This window comes from Stigmatopora argus, chromosome 15, assembly GCF_051989625.1.
Source record: "Stigmatopora argus isolate UIUO_Sarg chromosome 15, RoL_Sarg_1.0, whole genome shotgun sequence".
Taxonomy (NCBI): domain Eukaryota; kingdom Metazoa; phylum Chordata; class Actinopteri; order Syngnathiformes; family Syngnathidae; genus Stigmatopora; species Stigmatopora argus.
Genome location: NC_135401.1, coordinates 14,886,484 through 14,910,485, shown reverse-complemented (window position 1 = coordinate 14,910,485; position 24,002 = coordinate 14,886,484). Strand labels below are relative to the sequence as shown.

The 24,002-nt window shown below is 44.0% G+C and overlaps 1 protein-coding gene across 5 annotated transcripts in view; it reads left to right on the top strand.

Annotated features, from left to right (window-relative positions):
* Positions 1–24,002, top strand: part of exoc3l4 (exocyst complex component 3-like 4) — a 53,468-nt gene that overhangs the window by 18,652 nt on the left and 10,814 nt on the right. For all 5 annotated transcript variants that reach the window (XM_077620970.1, XM_077620968.1, XM_077620971.1 and 2 more), the window contains 7 exons: positions 6,126–6,513; positions 11,956–12,192; positions 12,294–12,411; positions 13,150–13,278; positions 13,349–13,449; positions 14,298–14,399; positions 21,316–21,442. In XM_077620970.1, the coding sequence (XP_077477096.1) occupies positions 6,126–6,513; positions 11,956–12,192; positions 12,294–12,411; positions 13,150–13,278; positions 13,349–13,449; positions 14,298–14,399; positions 21,316–21,442 (1,202 nt within the window). The remainder of the gene's footprint in view (positions 1–6,125; positions 6,514–11,955; positions 12,193–12,293; positions 12,412–13,149; positions 13,279–13,348; positions 13,450–14,297; positions 14,400–21,315; positions 21,443–24,002) is intronic.

Below are 24,002 nucleotides of genomic sequence, written 5' to 3'. Positions count from 1 at the left end.
GCCATTTCTGCATTGTTTTCATGTTTGATATCATTAATAATTTGGATGATTCTTAATACTTAAGTCTAAATCGCAAATCACTCTCATATTTCTAAAACAAATAGTTAAAGCTCTGGCTGAATTCCTATCCGCTCTAAGAAGGCAGTTTTATTTAAAATAAGAGCAATTTTCTGTGCTCACTATTACCTCAATTAGAATTTAGGGAAAATAATCTTTCACTAGGCATTTCCTAATATAAATTTTAGTGTTTAATAAAAGACCCATAATTTTTCCACTAATATATCATAACACTATCAACTATCTCTGTCTCTCTTGTGGTAGTCTTTCCTGCCCTTTGTTTTTGGTGTGAAGGGAGCAGTAAACTGTATGGGCGTACCCCCGCCACCCCCCCTCTCCTTTTGTTTGCAAAGAGTGTTTAGCTTGAGGGGGGTCCGCATCTGTGAAGGGGGAGGCTTCACCACCTGTTTTATCTATCTATTCCCCTTACTTTTGTTAACCATTTGTTTTGCTACCTCCTGTTCTCGTCGTGCGCTATCATGTCGTCGCTGTGCGCGGGGAGGGTTGCCCCCGCATTCCCTGGCTATGTGGCCCTCTTTGCCGCACGACCAGCAGGCCCCCTTTCCCCCCCCTCGTCGTCGTGCTCCCCGCTTGCGTGTGGAGCCTCGCACGAGGAGAGCTGAAGAGGGACCACTGTTTTTTAACAGGCCTAATATAGTTATCTCTTCTCTTTTTTGTTTAGCTACTTTCTCACCCTCTTTTATTTGCCCTGCTATTCGCAACCACGCTTTGGTTTGATCATAACCTTGTTTTTGCATTTTACTTCGTTTTTTGTTACACGATTTTTCGATTTTTTGTTGTAGTTCACGGATATCTTTTATTATTAGTCTACCGGTGAACCCATATTTTTTTTACCCAATAACGCAAGGATTCCACCGCGTCGGGATCCTCTCTATGAACTATCTTCCAGTCTTTAGACGCAAGTTCCGAGAGGAATTCCTCTTTTTTACTTGTTTTACTCTGTACTTTACCCATTTTTGAATAAAATTTAGTCCCAGTGGGTCTTTGCACCTATAGTGCACTAACACTGGGTTTAGACAACAGGATGTCGATAAATTCCTTTAGTGGTAAACTCACTTCAACCTTTTCAGGCGGAGTTTCATGTCTACATACATCCACTAAAGGTCGACATTTGTCTCCTGTTGTTTGATATGAGATACAAATCACCAAATGGTAAAATGTATTTCCATACACACTTTTTTGCACGTTCACTCCTTTTAATTCGCAACCAAGGCTCCGCAAACCTTTACAGAGTTTAATTAGTCTTTTCCAACTAAGGGGGTCTGTTACGCCACGAATTTCTGGTTATTGTTTGTTCAATACAACTTGGACTCCGATATCCTTTACAGAGTTTAATTAGTCTTTTGCAACTAAGGGGGTCTGTTACGCCGCGGATGTTTGTTGTTTGAATTTTACCTGATAGGGCCTAGGATTCTCAGGGCTTTTATTTCTTTAATCAGGACTCCGCTATCCTTTACAGAGTTTAATTAGTCTTTTCCAAGTCTGTTACGCCTGCGGATTTTTAATTTACTTCGTTCTCATTCATTCCTTTTTTAAATAAAATTTACTCACGATTCTCTGCGTCCTCGGTATCCCTTCAACCTTTGGACCCCAGCCCGTAAGGAAGAAACAGTCCTGGAAAAGGATCTTTATGCTGTGGCCACAGACTTTTCTGGATCTTGCTCACCCGCTGGGATCGTCCGGTATCTTGGAATCCGGCTCGAAGGACCAATTAAATGTTGAGTTCAAACACCAGACATTTGTTTCACCAACCTGAAAAGAAGGAAATCACAGAGAATTTGAGTTAACTTTATTTAAAAAATGAGAGGTTCAGAGACTGTCCCTCGTCACAGCCCTCCAAAAACACTCTGAAGAAAATCTCCCCTCGCCTAGTCTCTTATTGTGTTTTGGGAGTGTCCAAGTTACAGGAAGTTTCAAGCTGATCACAGGAGAGCGAGATCTCTCCCAGTTACAAAAGGTTCTTTGATCATGACCATATGCCCCTTCGAGATAACATCTTTACAGTCTCCTTCCTGATACCCTGCAACCCTCACACAATAGTTCAAACAGACAGGCGTCGGCCCCCCTGGGTAGTTCCTCTAAGGTGAAACTTTCCAGGGCCCAAGACACTCTCATTCTATTAACTAACATTTCGACAGTCATACCAGAATCAGGATAACTTATATAAAATAATTCCAACACCCACTCAGCCATGCCTCCGCTGTTTTACACAAAGGATCAGCTGTTAGCGCTACGCAACACCTGGATTCCCCTGGACCTGGACCTGGACCTCCCCGCGGAGTTAAAGAGGAAGAGAAGAGGATGCAGAGCTGGACGAAAATGTCAGGAGAGAAAGCGACGCTTCAGACCCAGCATTCCATCTATTATTATGGGGAACGTAAGATCTCTCCCCAATAAGATGGAAGAGCTAACGGCGCTTACCAAACAACAACGACAATATCAGAAAATCTGCATTATTGCTTCACGGAGACCTAGCTGAATGAACTAATTCCGGACTCTCTCGTCTACTTGGATGGTTTTCAGCTGGTGAGGGCGGACAGAGATGCTGAGGAGAGCGGTAGGAAGAAAGGGGGGGACTAGCTGTTTTTATTAATAGTAGATGGTGCAGCCCCGGGCATATTACTGTGAAGGAGCAACTCTGCACTCGAGATATCGAGCTAGTAGCTGTTAGCATCAGGTCGTTTTACATACCCCGGGAGTTCTCGCACGTTATCGTAATAACTGCGTATATACATCCCTCGGCCGATGCAGCAGTCGCCCGCGAGCTGCTTCACGTGTCCCAGCTGCAAACGTCACACCCCCAGTCTCTCCTTCTTATCTCTGGTGATTTTAACCATGCTCCCTTGGCATCTACTCTCCCCACCTTCACTCAGTATATGAAGTGCCAAACTCTGGACCTGCTGTATGCCAACACAAAGGAGGCATACAGCTCAGTCCCCTCCCCCCACTGGGCCGCTCAGACCACAACCTGGTCCATCTGATCCCCATCTACATCCATATGGTGAGGAAAATAAAACCTACCACGAGGATCATACAAAGATGGACCGAGGAGACCAGCATGGTACTGAGGGACTGTTTTGAGACCACTGACTGGGAGGTGCTGTGCAATTCACATGGTAATGACATTGACATCTTGACCCACTGCATCACAGATTATATTAACTTCTGTGTTGAGAACATTGTGCCCTCCAAGAAGGTCAGTTGTTTCTCCAACAATAAGCCGTGGGTCACCAGGGATCTAAGGGCCCTCGTGAACAAGAAGAAGAGGGCTTTTAGGTCTGGGGAGAAAGAGTCTGAAAATGGTCCAGAAGGAGCTGAAGAGAGAGATAAGGAAGGGAAAGACCATCTACAGGAGGAAGCTGGAGAACCAACTCCAGCGAGGCAACACCAAAAAGGTCTGGAGGAGCTTGAGGACCATTTCGGGCCATGGAGGCAACAACGAGAGAGACCCGGAGTCCGGCGGCAGGGAGTGGGCCAATGAACTGAATCAGTTCTTTAACAGATTCAGTCCTGCCCCCACTCCCCTGACCCCCCAGACCAGAAGCAAGGCTCCCCCCTCGTTCTCCTCCTCTTCCTCCCCCTCTTCCACCGGTCTCTGCATTACTGTCGATCAGGTGATAAAACAGCTAAAGAAGATCGAGGCAAGGAAGGCTACCGGTCCAGACGGCCTCAGCTCCAGACTACTGAGAGAGTGTGCGGATCAGCTTGGTAAAGTGATTCTGCATATTTTCAACCTCAGCCTCAGTCTGCAGAAGGTCCCCACCTTGTGGAAAACTTCCTGTGTGGTCCCAGTTCCTAAGACTGCGTACCTCAGGGAGCCAAACCACTTCAGGCCGGTAGCATTCACCTCTCACCTGATCAAGACATTGGAGAGAATCATCCTCAATCACCTCAGCCCCCTGATGAATGCAGAGCTGGACCCTCTGCAGTTCGCCTATCGTCCAGGCATTGGTGTGGAAGATGCTACCACCTACCTGATGCACAGGTCTCTTTCACACCTGGAGAACACGGGAAGCACACTGAGAATGATGTTTTTTGACCTCTCCAGTGCGTTCAACACCATTCAGCCGGTCCTACTGAGAGGGAAACTGGAGGAGGTTGGAGTAAGGAACCACCTAGCCGCATGGATCATCGACTTCCTCACTGACAGACCACAATATGTGAGACTCCAGGAATGTATATCTGATGTGGTAGCTTGCAGCACGGGGGCCCCACAAGGCACAGTGCTCTCCCCACTCCTCTTCTCCCTCTACACATCGGATTTCAAACAATACAGACACCTGCCACCTCCAGAAGTTCTCTGACAACACCGCTATTATTGGACGAGTGACGGACGGGAACGACCTGGAGTACAGGGGAGTCATCACAGCCTTTGTTGACTGGTGTAGGCAAAACCACCTCTACATCAACACCAGTAAGACAAAGGAAATGGTAATCGATTTTCGGAGGAATCCTCAACAGACCACTCAGGTGAACATCCAGGGTACAGACATTGAAATCGTGGAGAATTTTAAGTACCTGGGTGTTCACCTCAACAACAAACTAGACTGGTCCACAAACATAGATGCCCTGTACAAAAGGGGCCAGAGCCGCCTCTACCTACTGAGGAGTCTACGGTCCTTTGGAGTGTGCAGGACACTGCTGAGGACTTTCTACGACACTGTGGTGGCATCTACAGTGTTTTATGCAGTGCTCTGTTGGGGATGTGGGAGCACGGAGAGGGACAGGAACAGGCTGAATAAGCTGGTCAGGAGGGCCAGCTCTGTTCTGGGCTGTCCTCTGGACTCTGTGGAGGAAGTGGGAGAGCGGAGAATGCTGACCAGGATGACGTCTATCATGGACAGCACCTCCCACCCCCTGCATGAGTCTGTGGAGTCCCTCCGAAGCTCCTTTAGCAGTAGACTGTGGCACCCTCATTGCAGGAAGGAGTGCTTCCGCAGATCCTTCCTCCCATCAGCTGTCAGGCTCTTTAACAAAAAAATGGTTGAGTGTTAAGACCTACCTTATGCATGCATGTATATTTGTGTATTTATGTATATATGTGCTAAGCAACACGCTTATTTATTTATATATTTATTCATGTATTTATTTATTAACTTACTTATTACCTATCTATTTATGTCTAAAATGCCTTTCCTATTCCTGCATCCTCACCCTCTTGCTACTGTGACAACGAAATTTCCCGAATACGGGATGAATAAAGTTATCCAATCCAATCCAATCCAATGCATGTACATCAAACTTTATTTTTTCCATTTATCAGCTTTTCAGTTTTGACGTTAACAGGATATTGGTCATTTTTGTTTCGAATCCCAGGACCACACGTTGTTGCTTTTTGCCATGATGACTCGTTCGCCAAAACAGGACGTATTTTGGGGTCTTAGGAGGTTCGTATGGCCACGAAATTCGGCCTACATATTTCCGGTACTCAATAAAACACTTGATATGCGTTGCTAACAAATCTTATAAAAACTATTTCAACAGCGCCCCCTACAAACTTAAAAATGGTCTCTCTAATAATATTTTTTAACGTAGAGCTACAACATTTTGTGACTTTTTACTTTGTACCAGAGTTTATTGAGAGTCACGCCCTGAACAGGCGTGTAGTTATTTGCTTAAACTCCACAACACCAACTAGTGGCAACAAAAAGTCACTCTTTTTATTTCTTTACGTCTTTCCAGGCAGTGTCTTTTGCCATTGCGACCCAGTTATCACCATGAAAAGAAATATTTTTTTTTCGAAACACGTACGGCCCCGAAATTTTGAAAGTATGTTCCCGGAGGCTCAAATGGGACGTTGCTTTGGGTTTGGCAGGCGGGCTTGGTCTCAGGCATCCTCTTAAATTACGCCTACATGCCACTCTGTGCAAACGAGCGATTTTGCGAAATGTTATTTGAGTGAGAAATCAGTCAGAAAAAATTATTCCTCCGCAACTGAAGCACCGGTTGTAGAACTGTTCAATATTCTACTGTCTTTCTTATGTAGACAACAATATTGTATAACCTTTACAGCATGCATCAATTTTGAAATTACTTGCTTTTTGCAGTGATGCAGATTAACAAACTGATTCAGATGGAGGTCCTGGAGGAGGCGCACCTTCATCTGCTGGCCCTGCGAGGGGAGTTCCAGAGGGAGCATCTGTGCCTAGCCCAGGAAGCCTCCCCTGTGGAGTTGGCCAAGAGGAAGAAGGACATCAGCCTCCTCTACGGCGACCTGCGCCTGAAGATGGCCTCAATCGTCCGCAGCTCGGTCTCCTTGCCCGCCAGGAATGCGGGGCTGCTGGTCCATGTGGCCCGCATCATCCAGGAAGAGGACAAGCAGTCCCGGGAACCTAGTGGACTTCAGGGGAGCTGGATGGATGCCTGGAGGGATGCAGTGGAGGAGGGTGCTAGACACAAAGTTGAGAGCGTACATCTGGAGCCCACTAACCACAGGTAGGTAAACTCCAGACGAGGCCTGTTATAAACCATTTACTGTGGCTTTTTAAACACTGATTATTTTGGGCCTGAGTCAACTGATACAGAAATTGTTATTTACTGTTGTATGATTCTGGGCTTCACGGTTTGTGTGGATAGGCATTCGAGCCAAAAATGAAGGATTGCAAATTTGAACTATGAATATTATGGAATCGCATGATTGTTTTCTAGAGCAAAAGCAGATGTTTGAAAATATCCTAATATTTGGCCAAGATGGAGGTGCGTGAGCATGCAGCCGCTTCAAGCTCTCTCTACCAGTGCACACTTTTCACATTTTTGTTGCATGTTTTTTCGCACATTTTTCGTCAATGCTGGACTTTAACATAAAATATAACCGTATAGACTTATTAAACAACGGTTTCCACCAGGAAACTACAGTTTCTAGCGAATTCCATTGTACACACAACATTCTGCAAAAGATACCGAGATTAGCGGGGCCTCCATGGATTGTTATCGGGTTTGGCCGGTGAAGGAGGGGGCGTTGGGTGAAGAAGCAGAAGCGAGGCTCCAGAGGTGACCTGTTGACTAAGCTCAGAAAACAGCCACACAAACCATTGCTGCCAAGCGTCTACCTTGCCAACATCAGATCCATTGTAAGCAAGACAAATCATTTGAAATTACACCTGCGCGTAAATCGCCATGTTCCAGGCGGTTGGCCTGCCCTTGGGCACGGTTGGAAGCAAGATGAAACGTGGCCCGGGCCTTCTCCCAGATACGGCCACATCTGGTCAGGTGTGCCTGGACGGAGGGCACGGCAATCTCCGCTTCCAGGGAATAAGGGGGGGTGGTAGTGGAGTCCGTGTGTCGTGTACAGGTTCAAAGGCGCAGTCATTGTCCGTGGTCCGTGATCTGTGGTCGTTGTTCGTGGTGCGTGATCCGTGGTCGTTGTCCTTGGTCCGTGATCCGTGGTCGTGGGGGCAGAGCGTGATCGGTATCCTGGGTGCCAACAAGAGGTCGAGTATCAATAAGACCGGCAAGGAAAAACGCGAGAGGGTACCTCACAGTATTCTGTTTAGACCAGGGTCGGGAGAACTTTTCGGCCCGGGGGCCACATTGACTTTAAAAATTTGACAGGCGGGCCAGGTCAGCACAAGATACGATACATATAAAAAACTAAAAATGAAACATAAACAGAAAAAAGGACTAAAGTATGAACATACTCATCACTCATCTGTGATTTATGGGGTGCTTTCTTGGTTTTCATGATACTAAAGGTCTGTTCACACATATGTAGAGCCAAATAACACCAGAATTTCTCTGTGCCATCTTCTGGACGTTTGGAAATATGGTTGCACTTAATGAAGCCTAAAACTCAGAGACTTTCAGGGAGTTGAACTTGTCACATTGGATTTAATCAGTTCCAACTGCAAATCCTGTGGAACCGTTTCCGGGTCTGGTGAGAAAGGACATGACACCAGCTGTCAATTTTTCCAAACTCACAAAACCGACGGCAGAATTGCTCATGCAGGTCATCCAATGATTTCCTGTATTTTTTCACATGAAGGGGCTCTTTTAACGCAACCAGTGTATGGAAATGAGCAAATGACTTATCTGATATTTGCTTGAAAAATAAAACCAGCTTGGTTTTGAAGGCGGAAGGTTTGCTTGCATTTCATGCACAAACTGTTTTTTTCTCTTGGAGCTTCACATTCAGCTCGTTCATGTGTGTCAGGATGTCCACAGTAAAAGTTAAATGTTCAGAAATGTGTCAGTATTCTCAAGTAGCTCCCACACACATTTACATACTTTTACCAGGCTAGTGCACCATCTATCGGGGAAATGAGGGGATTGGATTGGATTGGATAACTTTATTCATCCAGTATTTGGGAAATTTCATTATGACAGTAGCAGAGGAAGATTAGAGAGAACAATAAAGCAAAAGTACAAAGCAAATCAAAGTAAATGGGATCATTAAGAATCACCAAATCAGATCATTAAGACAGAAAAGCAGCAAAAACACAAAACGAGCAAGAGTGGACGGAGCTACTGCCGCCGGCTGCCACTCTAACGGCGCCATCTTGGTTGTGGTAGCTAAAATGGATACAGACTCAAAAAGACGTTGTAAAGTTGGACAAAAACCGTAACCACACACAGGAAGTCTTCCACAAGATGGGGAACTTCTGCAGACTGTGACCGAGGTAGAGGATATGCAGAGTCACTCTTCCAAGCTTATCCGCACAGTTCCTCAGTAGTCTGGAGCTGAAGACAACAGCAGCAGAGCAGGACTCCGCTTCCGGCCTGGTAAGCGCTGACAGCTCTTCCATCTTATCCAATGATGGAATGGTTGATCAGAAGCAGTGTTCCCTCTAAGCTGCGCGCGTGCGCAATTGCGCACTACTCTCGTCTTCTCTGCGCAGCAGCAATCATATGGCGCGCAGTAAAAAAAAAAAGGGATTTCTATTTTTATTTATTTATTTATTTATTTATTTATTTTTTTTACCCCTTTCCCCATGATGGCGCCGTTTAAGCGGCAGCCAGTGGCCGTAGCTCTGTCCACTTATGTTTTTCGTGTTTTACAGCATGTTTTACATGAAAAATTAGAGGGAACATTGACATGCACCTGCTTGTGGCAGGTGTGATACTGGTGTGCCCATAGCGAGCAATGATGATGTCGTGACCGGATGATTCGCCTAAAGACGTTTCGCCGACGGACGTTTGACAGACGGACAGGTCGCCGAATGGACGTTCCGCCGAACGTTCATTCGGCGACCTGCCCGTCTGTCAAACGTCCGTCGGCGAAACGTCTTTAGGCGAATCATCCGAGTACCGATGATGTCGCTCACACTGGTACTCGGTGCGCTCAGGGAGGTTGACTTTCTGCTCAGACCAACGAAAAATTAGAGGGAACATTGATCAGAAGGGTTGCTTCTTCTCCCGGCACTTTTGTCCAGCTCCGAATTTCCAACGGGATTGAGGTGTTGCTCCTTCTGCTGCGTATTGTAACAGCTAGTCCCATGTGTGTGACAGCGTAGGCATGGCTGATGGTTCACAAAAAGAAGTGGCAGAAAGAAGCCAGGCTAACAGAACAAAGAAAGTTGTAAAAACATTAAAGTAAAAAGTATAAAGTACAAAGTAAAGTAAAAAGGAATGTATTAAGAAATATTAAAATGTAATTGAAAAAAAAGATAGAAGGGCTGTAAAACACGAAAAACAAATAAGAGTGGACAGAGCTACTGCCACTGGCTTCCGCGTGACGGCGCCATCTTGGAAAAAATATATATATAATAATTTGGACAACATCGGCGGGCCGGATTAAAAGGCTTAACGGGCCGTATATGGCCAGCCGGCCGTAATTTGCCCATGTCTGGTTTAGACGATCCAGCAGCATGGTCATGTTCCTGGTAGCTTTAAATACTCCTTGTAGACTGACTCACACCTGGCAGCACTCGAGTCATCAGGGGCTGGACCTGTGATAGGGTGACAGGCGCAACCAGCCACCAGTCTAGTCTGGGGCCTGACAGGATAAAACTCTGCATCATGCTTACTCTAACATCAAGTGTGCATACAGAGCCATATCACTCCCACAGTTTGGACAGTCAGACCACCTCTAATTGTTCATGGCCCCATCATACACCCCTCTTAGCCGACAAGCAAAGCCCTAAAGACGAACCATTATTACCTGGTGTGACGACGGCCTCCCCCGACTCCAATACAATCCAACCTCTGAAACCACCCCACTCACCCTGGAGCTAGTGAGTGTGAGATGTGTGCTCTGTGCTGTCAACCTCAGGAAGGCCACAGGACCAGATGGAATACCACGGAAACACATGGGCTGACCAACAAGCACCAGTCTTCGCTGACATTTTCAACCTGTCAGTTTGGCGAATGGACGTATCTGGACGTATTTCCCTTCATCGCTGCATTTTACCGGGGAAATCAACCACCCTGGGCTCGGTTCTGATGTCTAAAAATCCCCAGTATTTGTATTTAAACATTAAATGCTGTTTTCGGCTGGATTTGACCCCATTTTAGTGCATTTTGGGCCGTTTGGCGAATGGACGTATATAGACGTATTTCCCTTCATCGCTGTATTTTACCGGGGAAATCAACCACCCTGGGCCCGGTTCTGAGGTCTAAAAATCCCCAGTATTTGTATTTAATCATTAAATGCTGTTTTCGGCTGGATTTGACCCCATTGCTGTCTTTTCTTTTCATGGGGAAAACTCATCCTGTGGCCTGGTTCTGCTACATCTGCCCGCCCGAGTGCTTATTCCCGGGCTGCCATTGACGGTAGACTAATAAATTGAGACTGTTGAGTGATTTTTACTATAATTTGGACAATGCCGGCGGCGGGCCGGATTAAAAATCCTAACGGGCCGTAAATGGCCCACGGGCCGAGGTTGAAAAACATGTACACACGATCCGGGGGCGGGGCGAGCGCGCAAATCCCGTGGCGATGAAACGTCCGTCGGCCAAACGTCCGTCGGCCAAACGTCTTTCGGCGAATCGTCCGAGTACCTGGCGAATCGGCAGGCAGCCTGGCTGTATTGTAAATGTATGTATGTAGTATCGTATTTACTCGCATATAAGCCACTTTTTTCACATGATGACTGAATCGAAGGTACAGCTTATACGCGCATAAAAACACGGCACGCAAAAAACTGCAAATTGATGGCGCCGTGACACGATGATGTCACGACAAAACGGCGCCGTTGCGTCGGCGTGTGACGTCACGACGCACACGAATTCGGCCGATACTTACATTTATTTCTAAATAGAGAAAAGATAAACAGATAAAATGCTAAATAAAATTTATTTTGACGTCTATGAATGAAATTCAAGAAAAAAAATGTATTTATCTTGTATAAAACGTGAAAAAACTCACGTTCCCGTCACTGCACAGCCATCTTACCTAGGTCCTGGGCAGCCATCTTACATAGGGCGCTGCCGTCTATTTTCGTTGTATTTCTTGTTCGAAAGTGACAACTATTGGAGTTTCTGGTAAGAAAATTGTCATTTCTGTAATTGGAAAGCATCAGGTTCTCATCAAGATAGACTTATTTCTTTTTTCAAATTGAATAATTTGATATTTTGCATTTACAAAGACAGGCATATTAACTTCCTTATGATATTGACCCTAATAATGTGCTTTTCATTCATACAGTATCTCAAAAATACCACGTGCGATGATTTTTCTTAAGATTTTACCTTCAAAGTAACACATTTGTACTCCCTATTAAAACCATGAATATGGAGGTGGGAATTGTGAATCAGGGTGCGGCTTATACGCGCGGGTGTCTTGTATGCGAGTAAATACGGTATCACTACAGAATTTTAAAAAGTATTTTCTTTCTTTCTCTTTTCAGGGAACTAACATGTGAAATCATTGGTTTATTGATTGATGTAGAAAAAAAAACCTTTATCTTGTCCTGACAAAATGCAAAACCTTGCTACCTTCAGTAACGTCTCATGGCTAGCAGTCCACCTGGGCCTTCTGGGCACGGCAGTGGTGGAGGATCTGGAGAAGGTAAAGGTAAAGCTTCGGCGCTGCTACCCACCCAGCTTCCAGGTCTTCCCCACGTACGTGCGGAGCTACCACGCTGCTGTCTGCCGCCACTTGTGCACCCTGGAGGCCCGTGCCACGTGCCTCCGTGACCTCTATGCCCTGCTGGATTGGATCTTACACCGCTACCACAGGTCAGGCCCTAGTTATTCCATTCACGTATCAACTGTTTATGCTGTATTTCATTATGCATGTGCTTTATTACCATTATTATACCGGTCGTTACTACTGACAGTGAGAGGATCATGGGAAGTCCAGCCCTCCAGCCCGAAATGAGTGACATTGATGCCGTACTGCACTTGGACGAAGATTTTCTGCTTAGGTTGCGGCAGAAGTTTTGCAACACTGTTAAGGTCAGCTCAAGTACTTTTGAACTCATTGGATGCTATTCACAGCAATAAATGTCAAAATTATTTTACCTAAGTGTTCTTAGTACTGTAATATTCAGACTCTAAGCCACTACTTTTCCTCTCCCCACAGTCATGCTTGTATATAGATGTTTGCAGATTACAGTAATCCCTCAAATATTGCGGATACTGTAAACCAGACATGGCCGCTGTTGGAATAACGATTAAAACCTTTTAAATCATTATTGGTAATACTTAATTAAAATAGGAAAACATCTTTCAACATAACTGGTTCCACTTTTGCAAGGAGGTACCTTGTGACGTCGTCTTAGTCCACAAGGCATTCTAAATTAAACCAAGCAGGATTATAATGTAAACAAAGCATTCTAAAGTAAACCAAGCAGTATCATAATGTAAACAAAGCAGTATTATAATGTAAACAAGGCATCCGTATTTTCAAACAATAATGCGGAGCAGTGGCAGATACGTCTCCCTGTCACCCCCTGCAGGAAAAAATATTCTGCAAAAAAAATCACACGCAACATAACTATTTTAAAACAAAAAAAATATTTAAGGTAGTACAAAAAGCTTTTTGGCATTTGCTCATTTTTTGTCATAGCACAAATTATCTTTATCCTCTTAACAAACACAAATTGTCTCTGGCACTAATTTGACTCCATGTGTTTTAAATGTTCAAGTGGAGGAGCTCTAAAAGGGATCGTCACTCTTTTCTTTTACACCCAGGAAGACATGAGAGCGTTTTTGGATGGCCTGTTGGAGTTGGAGAACAAGGATTTCTGGAGCGTGAGAAAGCACCCAGACATTGATGATGACCACATGTTCACTTCTGACTTCAACATGGACATCTGCACGGTGAGCCAGATCAATTGAGTCTTGATTGGCCAGTTAAGGGCAGCAGACCGTCATCCACCTTTGTTGGCAGAAATTGAGAGGAAACGTGATGAACGCAAGTCATGTGAATGCTGAGCTGAAAGGAGACGTGATGGCTTCCTGCCTGGACCAACTGAAGGATTTCCCCAGAAGGTTGTGTGCTTTTCTCACTCACGCTGATCAAAATTCCCTCTAATGGCAAACATTACAAAATCTTCCAAAAGCAGAAGTGGCTAGTTATGCCATTGCTAAAGGTAGCAACAGTCATAGATATCACATTTGTTGTTTATAAAATGAGAATATGCAGTTTCTGGGGGAAATCCTTGTGAATATTTTGCTCCATCTTCCAGTAGTTTTTGGGTCATTTGTCACATTGTGGGACATTTTCCAGGTCAATTCCTTGTTATTTTGTTGATTGTCATTGATGGCGCTAAACGTCCAATTTCATTTTACCTGAGGGGAGAAGGAATGTTTGTTGGTTGTTTTTTCTGATGTGTATGTGTTGGTTTTCTTGAAGTTTTGTATTGGTTTTTTTGGTGGGGGTTTGTTGGGAGGGTGTGTTTGTATTGTTTTAATCAGTTTTGGATTTTTTTGTGTTCCTTTACTTTGTTGGAGTCATCTCTCCCTTTCAAAATGAATTGGATGTCTAGCCCTGTCAATGGCAGCCAATGAGTGCCCTTTGAAGATGACAACAGTTTTCCATGTTCTGGCAGAAAAAGGGCAGATGAGACGCACAAAAAATGGACAGAAACAAAAAGAATGTTTTATGTATATCCTCACAATTAAGAGGACATAACCTTTGATTTCATTGAAATTAAGTGATGCATTCAAAAATAAAAGTTTCTTTTGTATATCAAACAAGGCAGGGTCTGATGCTATGGAGTGTTTTTTAATCCCAAATGGCATCATATTTATAAAATAAATAAATAAATGGGAGAAAGAAACGAGGCAATGCTATGTGTGCACTGTTCAGTTCAAAGACTTGTGTTTCTTTTGTGCAGATTCGACAGAGAGTTCCGACGCTGTTGTTTGCCTATGCTCGTCGGAGACCTGCTCTGGAGCGAATATTGCGTCTCCTATGTCAACTCCTTCAACACCTTACAGTAATCACATGACACGCGCACACATATGCGAACATCATTCAAGGGGTGAGCTGTGTCATAATGAATTGTCTGCTATTGATGGATATAGGCGTCTAATCCATTTTGGATCCGATTGGAGGTATATTTATTGCTTTCATTGACTGTTTGTTATTTGCAGCCAATTAATTTTGCGTGTGTGTGTATTTTTCATTTTTCATTCATCCATTCATTTTTTTAATCACTTAACCTCACAAGGGGGGACCTGGAGCCTATCCCAGCTGACTTCGGGCACGAGGTCGGGGACACTGTGAATAGGTGGCCAGCCAATCGCAGAGCACGAGGAGACAGACGGACAACCTTTAAAGCTCACACTCATACCTAGGGGCAATTTAGAGTGTTCAATCAGCCTACCATGCATTTTTTGGGGGGATGTGGGGGGAGTACCCGAAGAAAACCCACGTCCGGGAGAACATGCAAACTCCACACAGGAGGACCGACCTTGGATCGAACCCAGGACCTCAGAACTGTGAGGCCAACGCGCTAACTACTCAGCCGTTGGGCCAGCTGTTAATCATTTTTGTTAGAAAAAAGTCAAAATAGCGTTGCTTGCTTTTATTTATTTTTTCATTCACATTCCAAGCTGCTCATCCACACAAGGGTCACGGGGGTGCTGGAGCCGATCCCAGCCATCTATGGACCCTGAATCGGTTGCCAGCCAATCGCAGAGTACAATGAAACGGACAACCTCTCACGCTCACAATCACATCCCCATCGAGTGGGAATCGAACCCAAACTGCCCGCACTGAAGTCAGGCGGAAGAACCACCATTGGGAGGGCTTTTCGTATTTGTAATTTGACTTGTTTTTTTGTGTTTCTTATCATTTGTTTATACTTTAAGTGACATGACGCCAGTGGCATTAGCTCCTTAAGTCCTCACTCGTAATCTGTTTTTACAGCTTTTTTTTATCTTTTGTTTTTACGTTTTATTGTTTTTCAATACTTTACATGATACTTTATACTCCATACTTTAATGTTTTACGACTTTACTTTCAAGACTCCTCAAGTTGTGCGAGAGGCAGTGATAGGTTCACCAATAGGCATTCCCAAATGCACGCACTAATCTTCTGGGTTTTTCTTGCAAGGAGAAATCGAACCTTTCAGGTCTCGACCCAGGTTCGTTCTGGCGTCACACGCTTCTTTTCCTTGTTTATTAACTTCAAGAACCCTAGTTACAATGGACGTCTCAACTCTCAAGGGCGGGGTGGGAAACAGAAGTTAGACGTCAAATAGTCAAAACAACTGAAGGTCATGTGCAGCCGAAGGATCTTCTCCACATTCCAGCAGTCCAAGTGATTCGGCTTCCCTTTTTGTTTATTCTAATTAAGGAGCAAAGCATTTACTTCGTTGCAAGCAGGCATTTTAGATGTAGTAAGCGAAGCACTTTCTTCATTGCAAGCAAATATATAACAATGTAAGACTAATAACCCTAACAGGCAGTCTTTGTTCTATTAGTTTAGTTTCTCTCTGCAAATTCTGTACATTTTTTGACCCATTCAGCCATGCCTCCGCTGTCTTACACAAGGAATCAGCTGTTAGCGCTACGCAACACCTGGGTGCCCCTGGACATCCCTGCGGGGTTACAGAGGAAAAGAAGAAGATGCAGAGCTGGACAAAAATGTCAGGAGAGAAAGCGACGCTTCAGACCCAGCATCCATCTATTATTATGGGGAATGTAAGATCTCTCCCCAATAAGATGGAAGAGCTAACGGCGCTTACCAAACTACAACGAGATTATCGGGAATGCTGTATTATGTGCTGCACGGAGACCTGGCTGAATGAACTAACACCGGACTTTCGTCTCCTTGGATGGTTTTCAGCCGGTAAGGACGGACAGAAAAGCTAAGGAGAGCGGTAGGAAGAAAGGTGGGGGACTAGCTGTTTTTATTAATACCAGACGGTGTCGCCCCAGGCATGTTACGGTGAAGGAGCAACTTTGCACTCGAGATATCGAGCTAGTAGCTTTTAGCATCAGGCCGTTTTACATCCCCCGGGAGTTCTTGCACATTATCGCGATGACTGCGTATATACCTCCTTCCGCCGATGCGGCAGTCGCTCGCGAGCTGCTTCACGCCCCCAGTCTCCTTCTTATCTCCGGTGATTTTAACCATGCTTTCTTGGCTTCTACTCTCCCTACCTTCACTCAGTATGTGAAGTGCCATACCAGGGAACACAAAACTATGGGCCTGTGTGTGCCAACACAAAGGAGGCATACAGCTCAGTCCCCCTCCCCCCACTGGGCCGCTCAGACCACAACCTGGTCCGTCTGATCCCCACCTACATCCCTATGGTGAGGAAAAAAACTAACCACAAGGATCATACAAAAATGGATCTAGGAGGCTAGCATGGTACTCAGGGACTGTTTCGAGACCACTGACTGGGAGGTGCTCTGCAATTCACATGGGAAAGACATTGACAGCTTGACCCACTGTATCACAGATTATATAAACTTCAGGGTTGGAACACTGTAGCCTCCAAGAAGGTCCGTTTTTTCTCCAACAATAAGCCATGGGTCACCCGGGATCTAAGGGCTTTCCTGAACAAAAAGAAGAGGGCATTAAGGCCATCTACAAGAGGAAGCTAGAAAACCAACTCCAGAGAGGTAGCGAGGTCTGAAGGGGCTTGAGCACCATTTCGGGCCATGGAGGCAACAGCGAGAGAAACCCGGAGTCTGGAGACAGGGAGTGGGCCAATGAACTAAATCAGTTCTTTAACAAATTCTGACCCCCCAGACCAGAAGCACCTCTCCCCCGCCTTCCTCCTCCTGCTCGTCCTCCCCCTCTTCCACCGATCACACGTCACCCTCCTCCCCCACTGTTCTCTGCATGACTTTTGATCAGGTGACAAGACAGCTTAAGAAGATCAAGGCAAGGAAGGCTACCGGTCCAGACGGCCTCAGCTCCAGACTACTGAGGGACTGTGCGGATCAGCTTGGGAAAGTGATTGTGCATATTTTCAACCTCAGTCTGCAGAAGGTCCCCACCTTGTAGAAAACTTCCTGTGTGGTCCCAGTTCCAAATACTACGGACCCCAGGGAGCCCAACCACTTCAGGCCGGTAGCATTAACCTCTCACCTGATCAAGACAATGGAGAGCATCATCCTGAATCACCTCAGTCCCCTGGTGAATGCAGAGCTGGACCCTCTGCGGTTTGCCGATCGCCCAGGCATTGGTGTGTAAGATGCTACCACCTACCTGATGCACAGGTCTCTTTCACACCTGGAAAACACGGGAAGCACGGTGAGAATGATGTTTTTTTTACCTCTCCATTGCCTTCAACACCATTCAGCCAGTCCTACTGAGAGGGAAACTGGAAGAGGCTGGAGCACAATAAGTAGCACCTGACTTTAATTAACTGATTACACTTGCAAAAGGTATCCTCTTGTTGAGTTGGAATGAAAACCTGCACCCACTGCGGCCTTTTGAGGACCAGTTTGACACCCCTGGGCTGGAGTAAAGCACCACCTGGCTGCATGAATCATCAACTTCCTCACTGACAGGCGACAATATGTGAGACTTCAGGACTATATGTCTGATGTGGTAGTTTGCAGCACGGGGGCCCCACAAGACACGGTGCTCTCCCCACTCTTCACCCTCTACACATCGGACTTCAAACACAATACAGACACCTGCCACCTCCAGAAGTTCTCTGACGACACCGCTATTTATGGACGAGTGAGGGACGAGAACGACCTAGAGTACAGGGGGGTCATCACAGCCTTTGTTGACTGGTGTAGGCGAAACCACCTCTACATCAACACAGACAAAGGAAATAGTGATCGATTTTCGGAGGAATCCTCAACACTCAGGTGAACATCCAGGGCACAGTCATTGAAATCGTGGAGAAATTTAAGTACCTGGGTGTTCACTTCAACAACAAACTAAACTGGTCCACAAACATAGATGCCCTGTACAAGAGGGGCCAGAGCCGCCTCTACCTACTGAGGAGATTATGGTCCTTGGGAGTGTGCAGGACACTGCTGAGGACCTTTTACAACACTGTGGTGGCATCTACAGTGTTTTATGCAATGGTCTTTTGGGGATGCAGGTGCACGGAGAGGGACTGGAACAGGCTGAATAAGCTGGCAAGAAGGGCCAGCTCTGTTCTGGACTGTCCTCTGGACTCGGTGGAGGAAGTGGGAGAGAGGAGGATTCTGGCCAGGATGATGTCCATCATGGACAGTACCTCCCACCCCCTGCATGAGTTTGTGGAGTCCCTCCGAAGCTCTTTCAGCAATAGACTGCTGCACCCTCATTGCAGGAAGGAGTGCCTCCGCATATCCTTCCTCCCACCAGCTGTCAGGCCCTTTAACAAAAGAAATGGCTGAATGTTAAGACCAACCGTGTGCATCTATGTGTAATTATGTATGTATATGTATATATATATATATATACATACATATATATATATATATATATATATATATATATATATATATATATATATCATATATATACATATATATATATACATATATACATATATATATATACACAGTGGTACCTCGTCATACGACCGCTCGTCATACAATATTCTCGTTTTACGACGGAAATTTCGATCGAATGATTCGCCCGTCATGTGATCAAAATTTCGTGATGCGACCAAGCCAGGTGGCCATGGCACTGTCTTTTTTGCATATCTTTCGTGTATAAAAATATCTACGAGCACCGAATGAGTTATTCAGACCAGGAAACGCACAACGCGCATGCGCGGGAAAAAGAGGGCTTTCTGGGTAATGAAGTATACTCGTGTACACAACCCCGACAGGCAATGGCACTCTTTCTCAGAATAAAACTTTACCCACAATCAAGTTAAAAGGGAGCCGCTAGCTAGCGCCCCCGAAGCTCCCATGAGCAGCGGAGCGATCGCTGATAAAAGACTGCTGCTCGTTGGCAAGTGGTCGTGGGTTATCCAATTGTGAGGACATTTGTGTGCATCATTTTCGGAATATTTTGAAGGGAATAGTACAACAGCAAACAGCCCATCGATAGCGAACGTAAGGGTGGAGTATTTGTTCCGTTTATGAGTGTGTTGTGTGGAGAAAAAAAACGAAGCCCCTCCCGCCCCTTTTGTGCGCCTCTCCCTCTCCCCTCGACGAAATCCGCCCAATTTTAGTTAGATTAAACACATTTTATTTCTATTAAACCACTAGTTATGTGTTACTTTTTAATAGATGGGGAATTAGAAGAAATAAAACATTTTTTCCAATCGAATATCCTGTTTTTGGTGTTTTTTCAGAGGGCTGGAACGAATTAATTTGTTTTCCATTCATTTCAATGGGAAACGTCCGCTCGAGTTACGAGAACCTCGTCATACGATCTCCGCTCGGAACGGATTACGATCGTATGTCGAGGTACATAGATATATTTATATATGGTTAAAAGTTTACATACACTTGTGAAGAACATAATGTCATGGTTCTCTTGAGTTTCCAGTTATTTGTACAACTCTAATTTTTCTCTGATAGAGTGATTGGAACATAGACTTCTTTGTCACAAAAAACATTCATGAAGTTTGGTTCTTTTATGACTTTGTTATGGGTGAACAGAAAAAAGTGATCAAATCTGCTTGGTCAAAAATATACATACAGCAGCGCTAATATTTGGTAACATGTCCTTTGGCCATTTTCACTTCAATTAGGCGCTTTTGGTAGCCATCCACAAGCTTCTGGTTGAATCTTTGACCACTCCTCTTGACAAATTGGTGCAGTTTAGTTAAATTTGATCGCTTTCTGACATGGACTTGTTTCTTCAGCATTGTCCACAAGTTCTCAATGGGTTTTAAGTCAGGACTTTGGGAAGGCCATTCGAAAACCTTAATTCTACCCTGATTTAGCCATTCCATTACCACTTTTGATGTGTGTTTGGGGTCATTGTCCTGTTGGAACACCCAACTGCGCCCAAGACCCAATCTTCGGGCTGATGGCTTTAGGTTATCTTGAAGAATTTGAAGGTAATCCTCCTTCTTCATTATCCCATTTACTCTCTGTAAAGCACCAGTTCTTTTGGTGATTCTCGGTTGAATCTTCACCCTCCTGACCAATTTTCTCTCAGCAGCAGGTGATAGCTTGTGTTTTCTTCCTGATCGTGGCAGTAACAAAACAGTGCCATGCACTTTATACTTATAAACAATTGTTTGCACTGTTGCTCTTGGGACCTGCAGCTGCTTTGAAATGGCTCCAAGTCACTTTCCTGACTTGTTCAAGTCAAGGATTCGCTTTTTCAGATCCATGCTGAGCTCCTTTGACTTTCCCATTGTAGCGTTTGTGGGCGTTTGCGTCACTCATAATCACTCACAAGAAGTTAAGAGGCCATGCTATGAAGCTCATTTCACTGACACAACTTTCTAAGTCACCAAAATTGCTGACTCGTGTTGCTGTATGTATATTTTTGACCCAGCAGATTTGATCACTTTTTCTATTAACCCATAATAAAGTCACAAAAGAACCAAACTTCATGAATGTTTTTTGTGACAAAGAAGTATCTGTTCCAATCACTCTATCAGATAAAAATCAGAGTTGTACAAATAACTGGAAACTCAAGAGAGCCATGACATTATGTTCTTCACAAGTGTATGTAAACTTATGACCAGAACTGTATAGGGCCTATGTCTGATTATTATTATTATTATTAACTGTATATGTGTGTGTATATATATATATATATATATATATATATATATATATATATATATATATATATATATATATAGGTATATATATATAACCAACACACTTATTTATTTATTAACATATTTATTACCTATTTATTTATGTCTAAAATGTCTTTTCCTGTGTCCGTATTGTCACCCTCTTGATCCTGTGACAGTGAAATTTCCCGTATATGGGATGAATAAAGTTATCTAATCTAATGTTCGTTAGGCGCCATTTGGAGGACGTGTACGCTGAGTCCACCCCGCTATTGGTGGAAGGGGTGGGCAAGGAGGTGCGGTGTCTCATCCTTGGTCTCCTGGAAAGTGTCCAAGATCAGTTCAAGGATGACGTCAAGGTGCAACAGCGTTTTTTCTTCTAGTTGATTTGTTCCCGTTATTTTGCAATAGCTTTAATTTAGTCATATTGTTTAAATTTGCTTTTTACTTCAAGAAGAGGGTCATGGTGGAGTTTTATTTAAAGTATATACTGTGTACTTTTATTTTATTTTTCTTTATTGTAAAACATTTTATTTACTTTGATATTAAAAACTCCAATTTAATTGCTATCCTTAAAAATAACCTTTGTTTTAATTATTGTTTTTTTTAAATATAATTACATTTTTTTTCTCCACTATAAACTTTGACGGCAGATGACGTCACACAAATATAACGAAAACACCCCAAGGAAAACAGTTTTATCTCATTCGGGGACATTGATGGAATTAATTTCATTGCTGCTAACCTTCTCAGGCCAATTGTGTTGGGTATCGATCACCATCAATATCAGCCAATGAGGAAATTCAATTTTAGCTTGATTTTCAATCAAGGAGGGATTTGAGGTGATTTTATTCCTCTCATCTTCCCCATCTCATTTTCTAAACCGATTTATCCTCACTAGGGTCCCGGGGGTGCTGGACCCTATCCCAGCTGACTTCGGGCCAATGGCGGGGGACACCCTGAATTGGTGGCCAGTCAATTGCAGGGCACAAGGAGACAAACAACCATTCATGCTCACACTCATCCCTAGGGGCAATTTAGAATGTCCAATCAGCCTACCATGCATGTCTTTGGAATGTGAGAGGGAACCGGAGTACCCGGAGAAAATCCGTGGGGAGAGCATGCAAACTCCACACAGGGGGACCGACCTGGATTTGAACCCATGTCCCACATTTTAAGGCCGACGCGCTAACCACTCAGCCGCCGGCCCGCCCAATTTCATTCCTCTTTACTTGTTAATTTACAACCAGAGCCATATTATATTTTTACTTTGGCACACCTGTCAACTTAAGTTTTTCCCATATTTTACACGTTTTTTAAATCTTTTCAAATTGTGTACGCCGTACAACAACTTTTGTACGGGATTTTTTTAAGTACGTTCTTCGTAAAACCGAAGTTTTACCCATTTCGGTTCTAATCCGGATCGTCAAGGTCACTGGTGGCAGACGAAAACGTCATCGTGGAATACTAATATCGTCATGCTTTAAGCATGATAGGCGCACGCGGATTCCCCTTTCACACATCCGCCTTTTCACTATATAAATATAGCGCGTCAGCAACTAATGTACCAAGACAGGCAAGCTGTCAGCGACATCTACAGAATCTTGAATTTAGTGCATCCTGATTGGCCACCATGTCTATTTTGGAGACAATTTTAGACTTTTAAGTGCGGCCATTGTGTGCCGGGTTGAATTTGGATGGTTTTTATCGCATAATAAGGGGAATTGCAATCATTAATAAGGGGAGCAATTGGCCGAGCTTGACAGGTATGCTTTGGAAGAAGCAGAAGTTAAAAAAATGTCACAAGAGTAAATTGTTTCTAGAGAGGAATGAAAGTGGAAGTTTGAAGAAAAAGGAAATTCTAATTTATTTTGGACTTCCCCTTTTCCCTACTGTGCAACTTGTGAGCTAGAATTACCCACAAATCAAATGTTAAACATACGTATTCTACTCATCAGGCAGAAATGACATCATACTACCAAAACTCTGACCTGTTATTGTTGTGTAACCTTCACCGTTAAGGACCATGTCTGACGAAATGAAATCAATAAACATTAAATATCATTAAGATTGCAAGTGCAAGTGACTATTTTTGTTAATGAAAAAAAAATAACTCCGTAAAGACCTGATCGTATTAACAATTAGTCGACAATTGTGCCCTGCGCCCACATACATATATGGATGCCAATGTGTGTGCATGTGTGTGCGTGAATAGAATCATTATTTGTTTTGTGAATACGTTTTTTTGGCTGTTGTTTAAGTCATTGACATCCAATTCAATTTTATTAAATGGACATGTATTTTGCGTCTCTGACGGCGCTACACAGGTCTGAATCTCCACATATCAATGCTATCAATGGCAGCCAAATGAGTCCCCTATAAACTGTTAATGGTGCTACAGCAAATGACTTTAGAATGATAGCAGAACATATTTTTGAAGGAAATTCATTCGAAAAAAAGTAACAGAAAAAACTTTTTTTAATTAAAGTCTGACTTTCTCAGATTCCTTGGCCCCACCCATTAAAAAACTAATCCTCATAACAGAAGATGTGTTAGGGTTATTTGGGGTTTTGGTTGGTTTGTTTGCTTTTCGCCCCTAATGTCCCTCCAGGCTTCCCTTCCTCTTGTAACCAGCTGCGTGTACTTTGTAATCATTCCTTGTCTGTCCATTTAAACCCTGTGTTCATTAGCCATTGTCGGATCGTCTGCCTTGTCTGCTTTACCCTGCTCTGTTTGTATCATGGCAAGTTGCCATGCCATCCTCCCTGTTTCAAGTTCCTCTTTTCCCCATGTCTTCCGTCAGGTTTGATTTTGTGAATTGATTTCTAAGTCCTTGTTATTTTCTAAAGATTCCTACCTTAATAATTAAAGTTTTGCTAGAGCACTCCATTCCAAGTCCTTGACTGCTTCCCTACATTT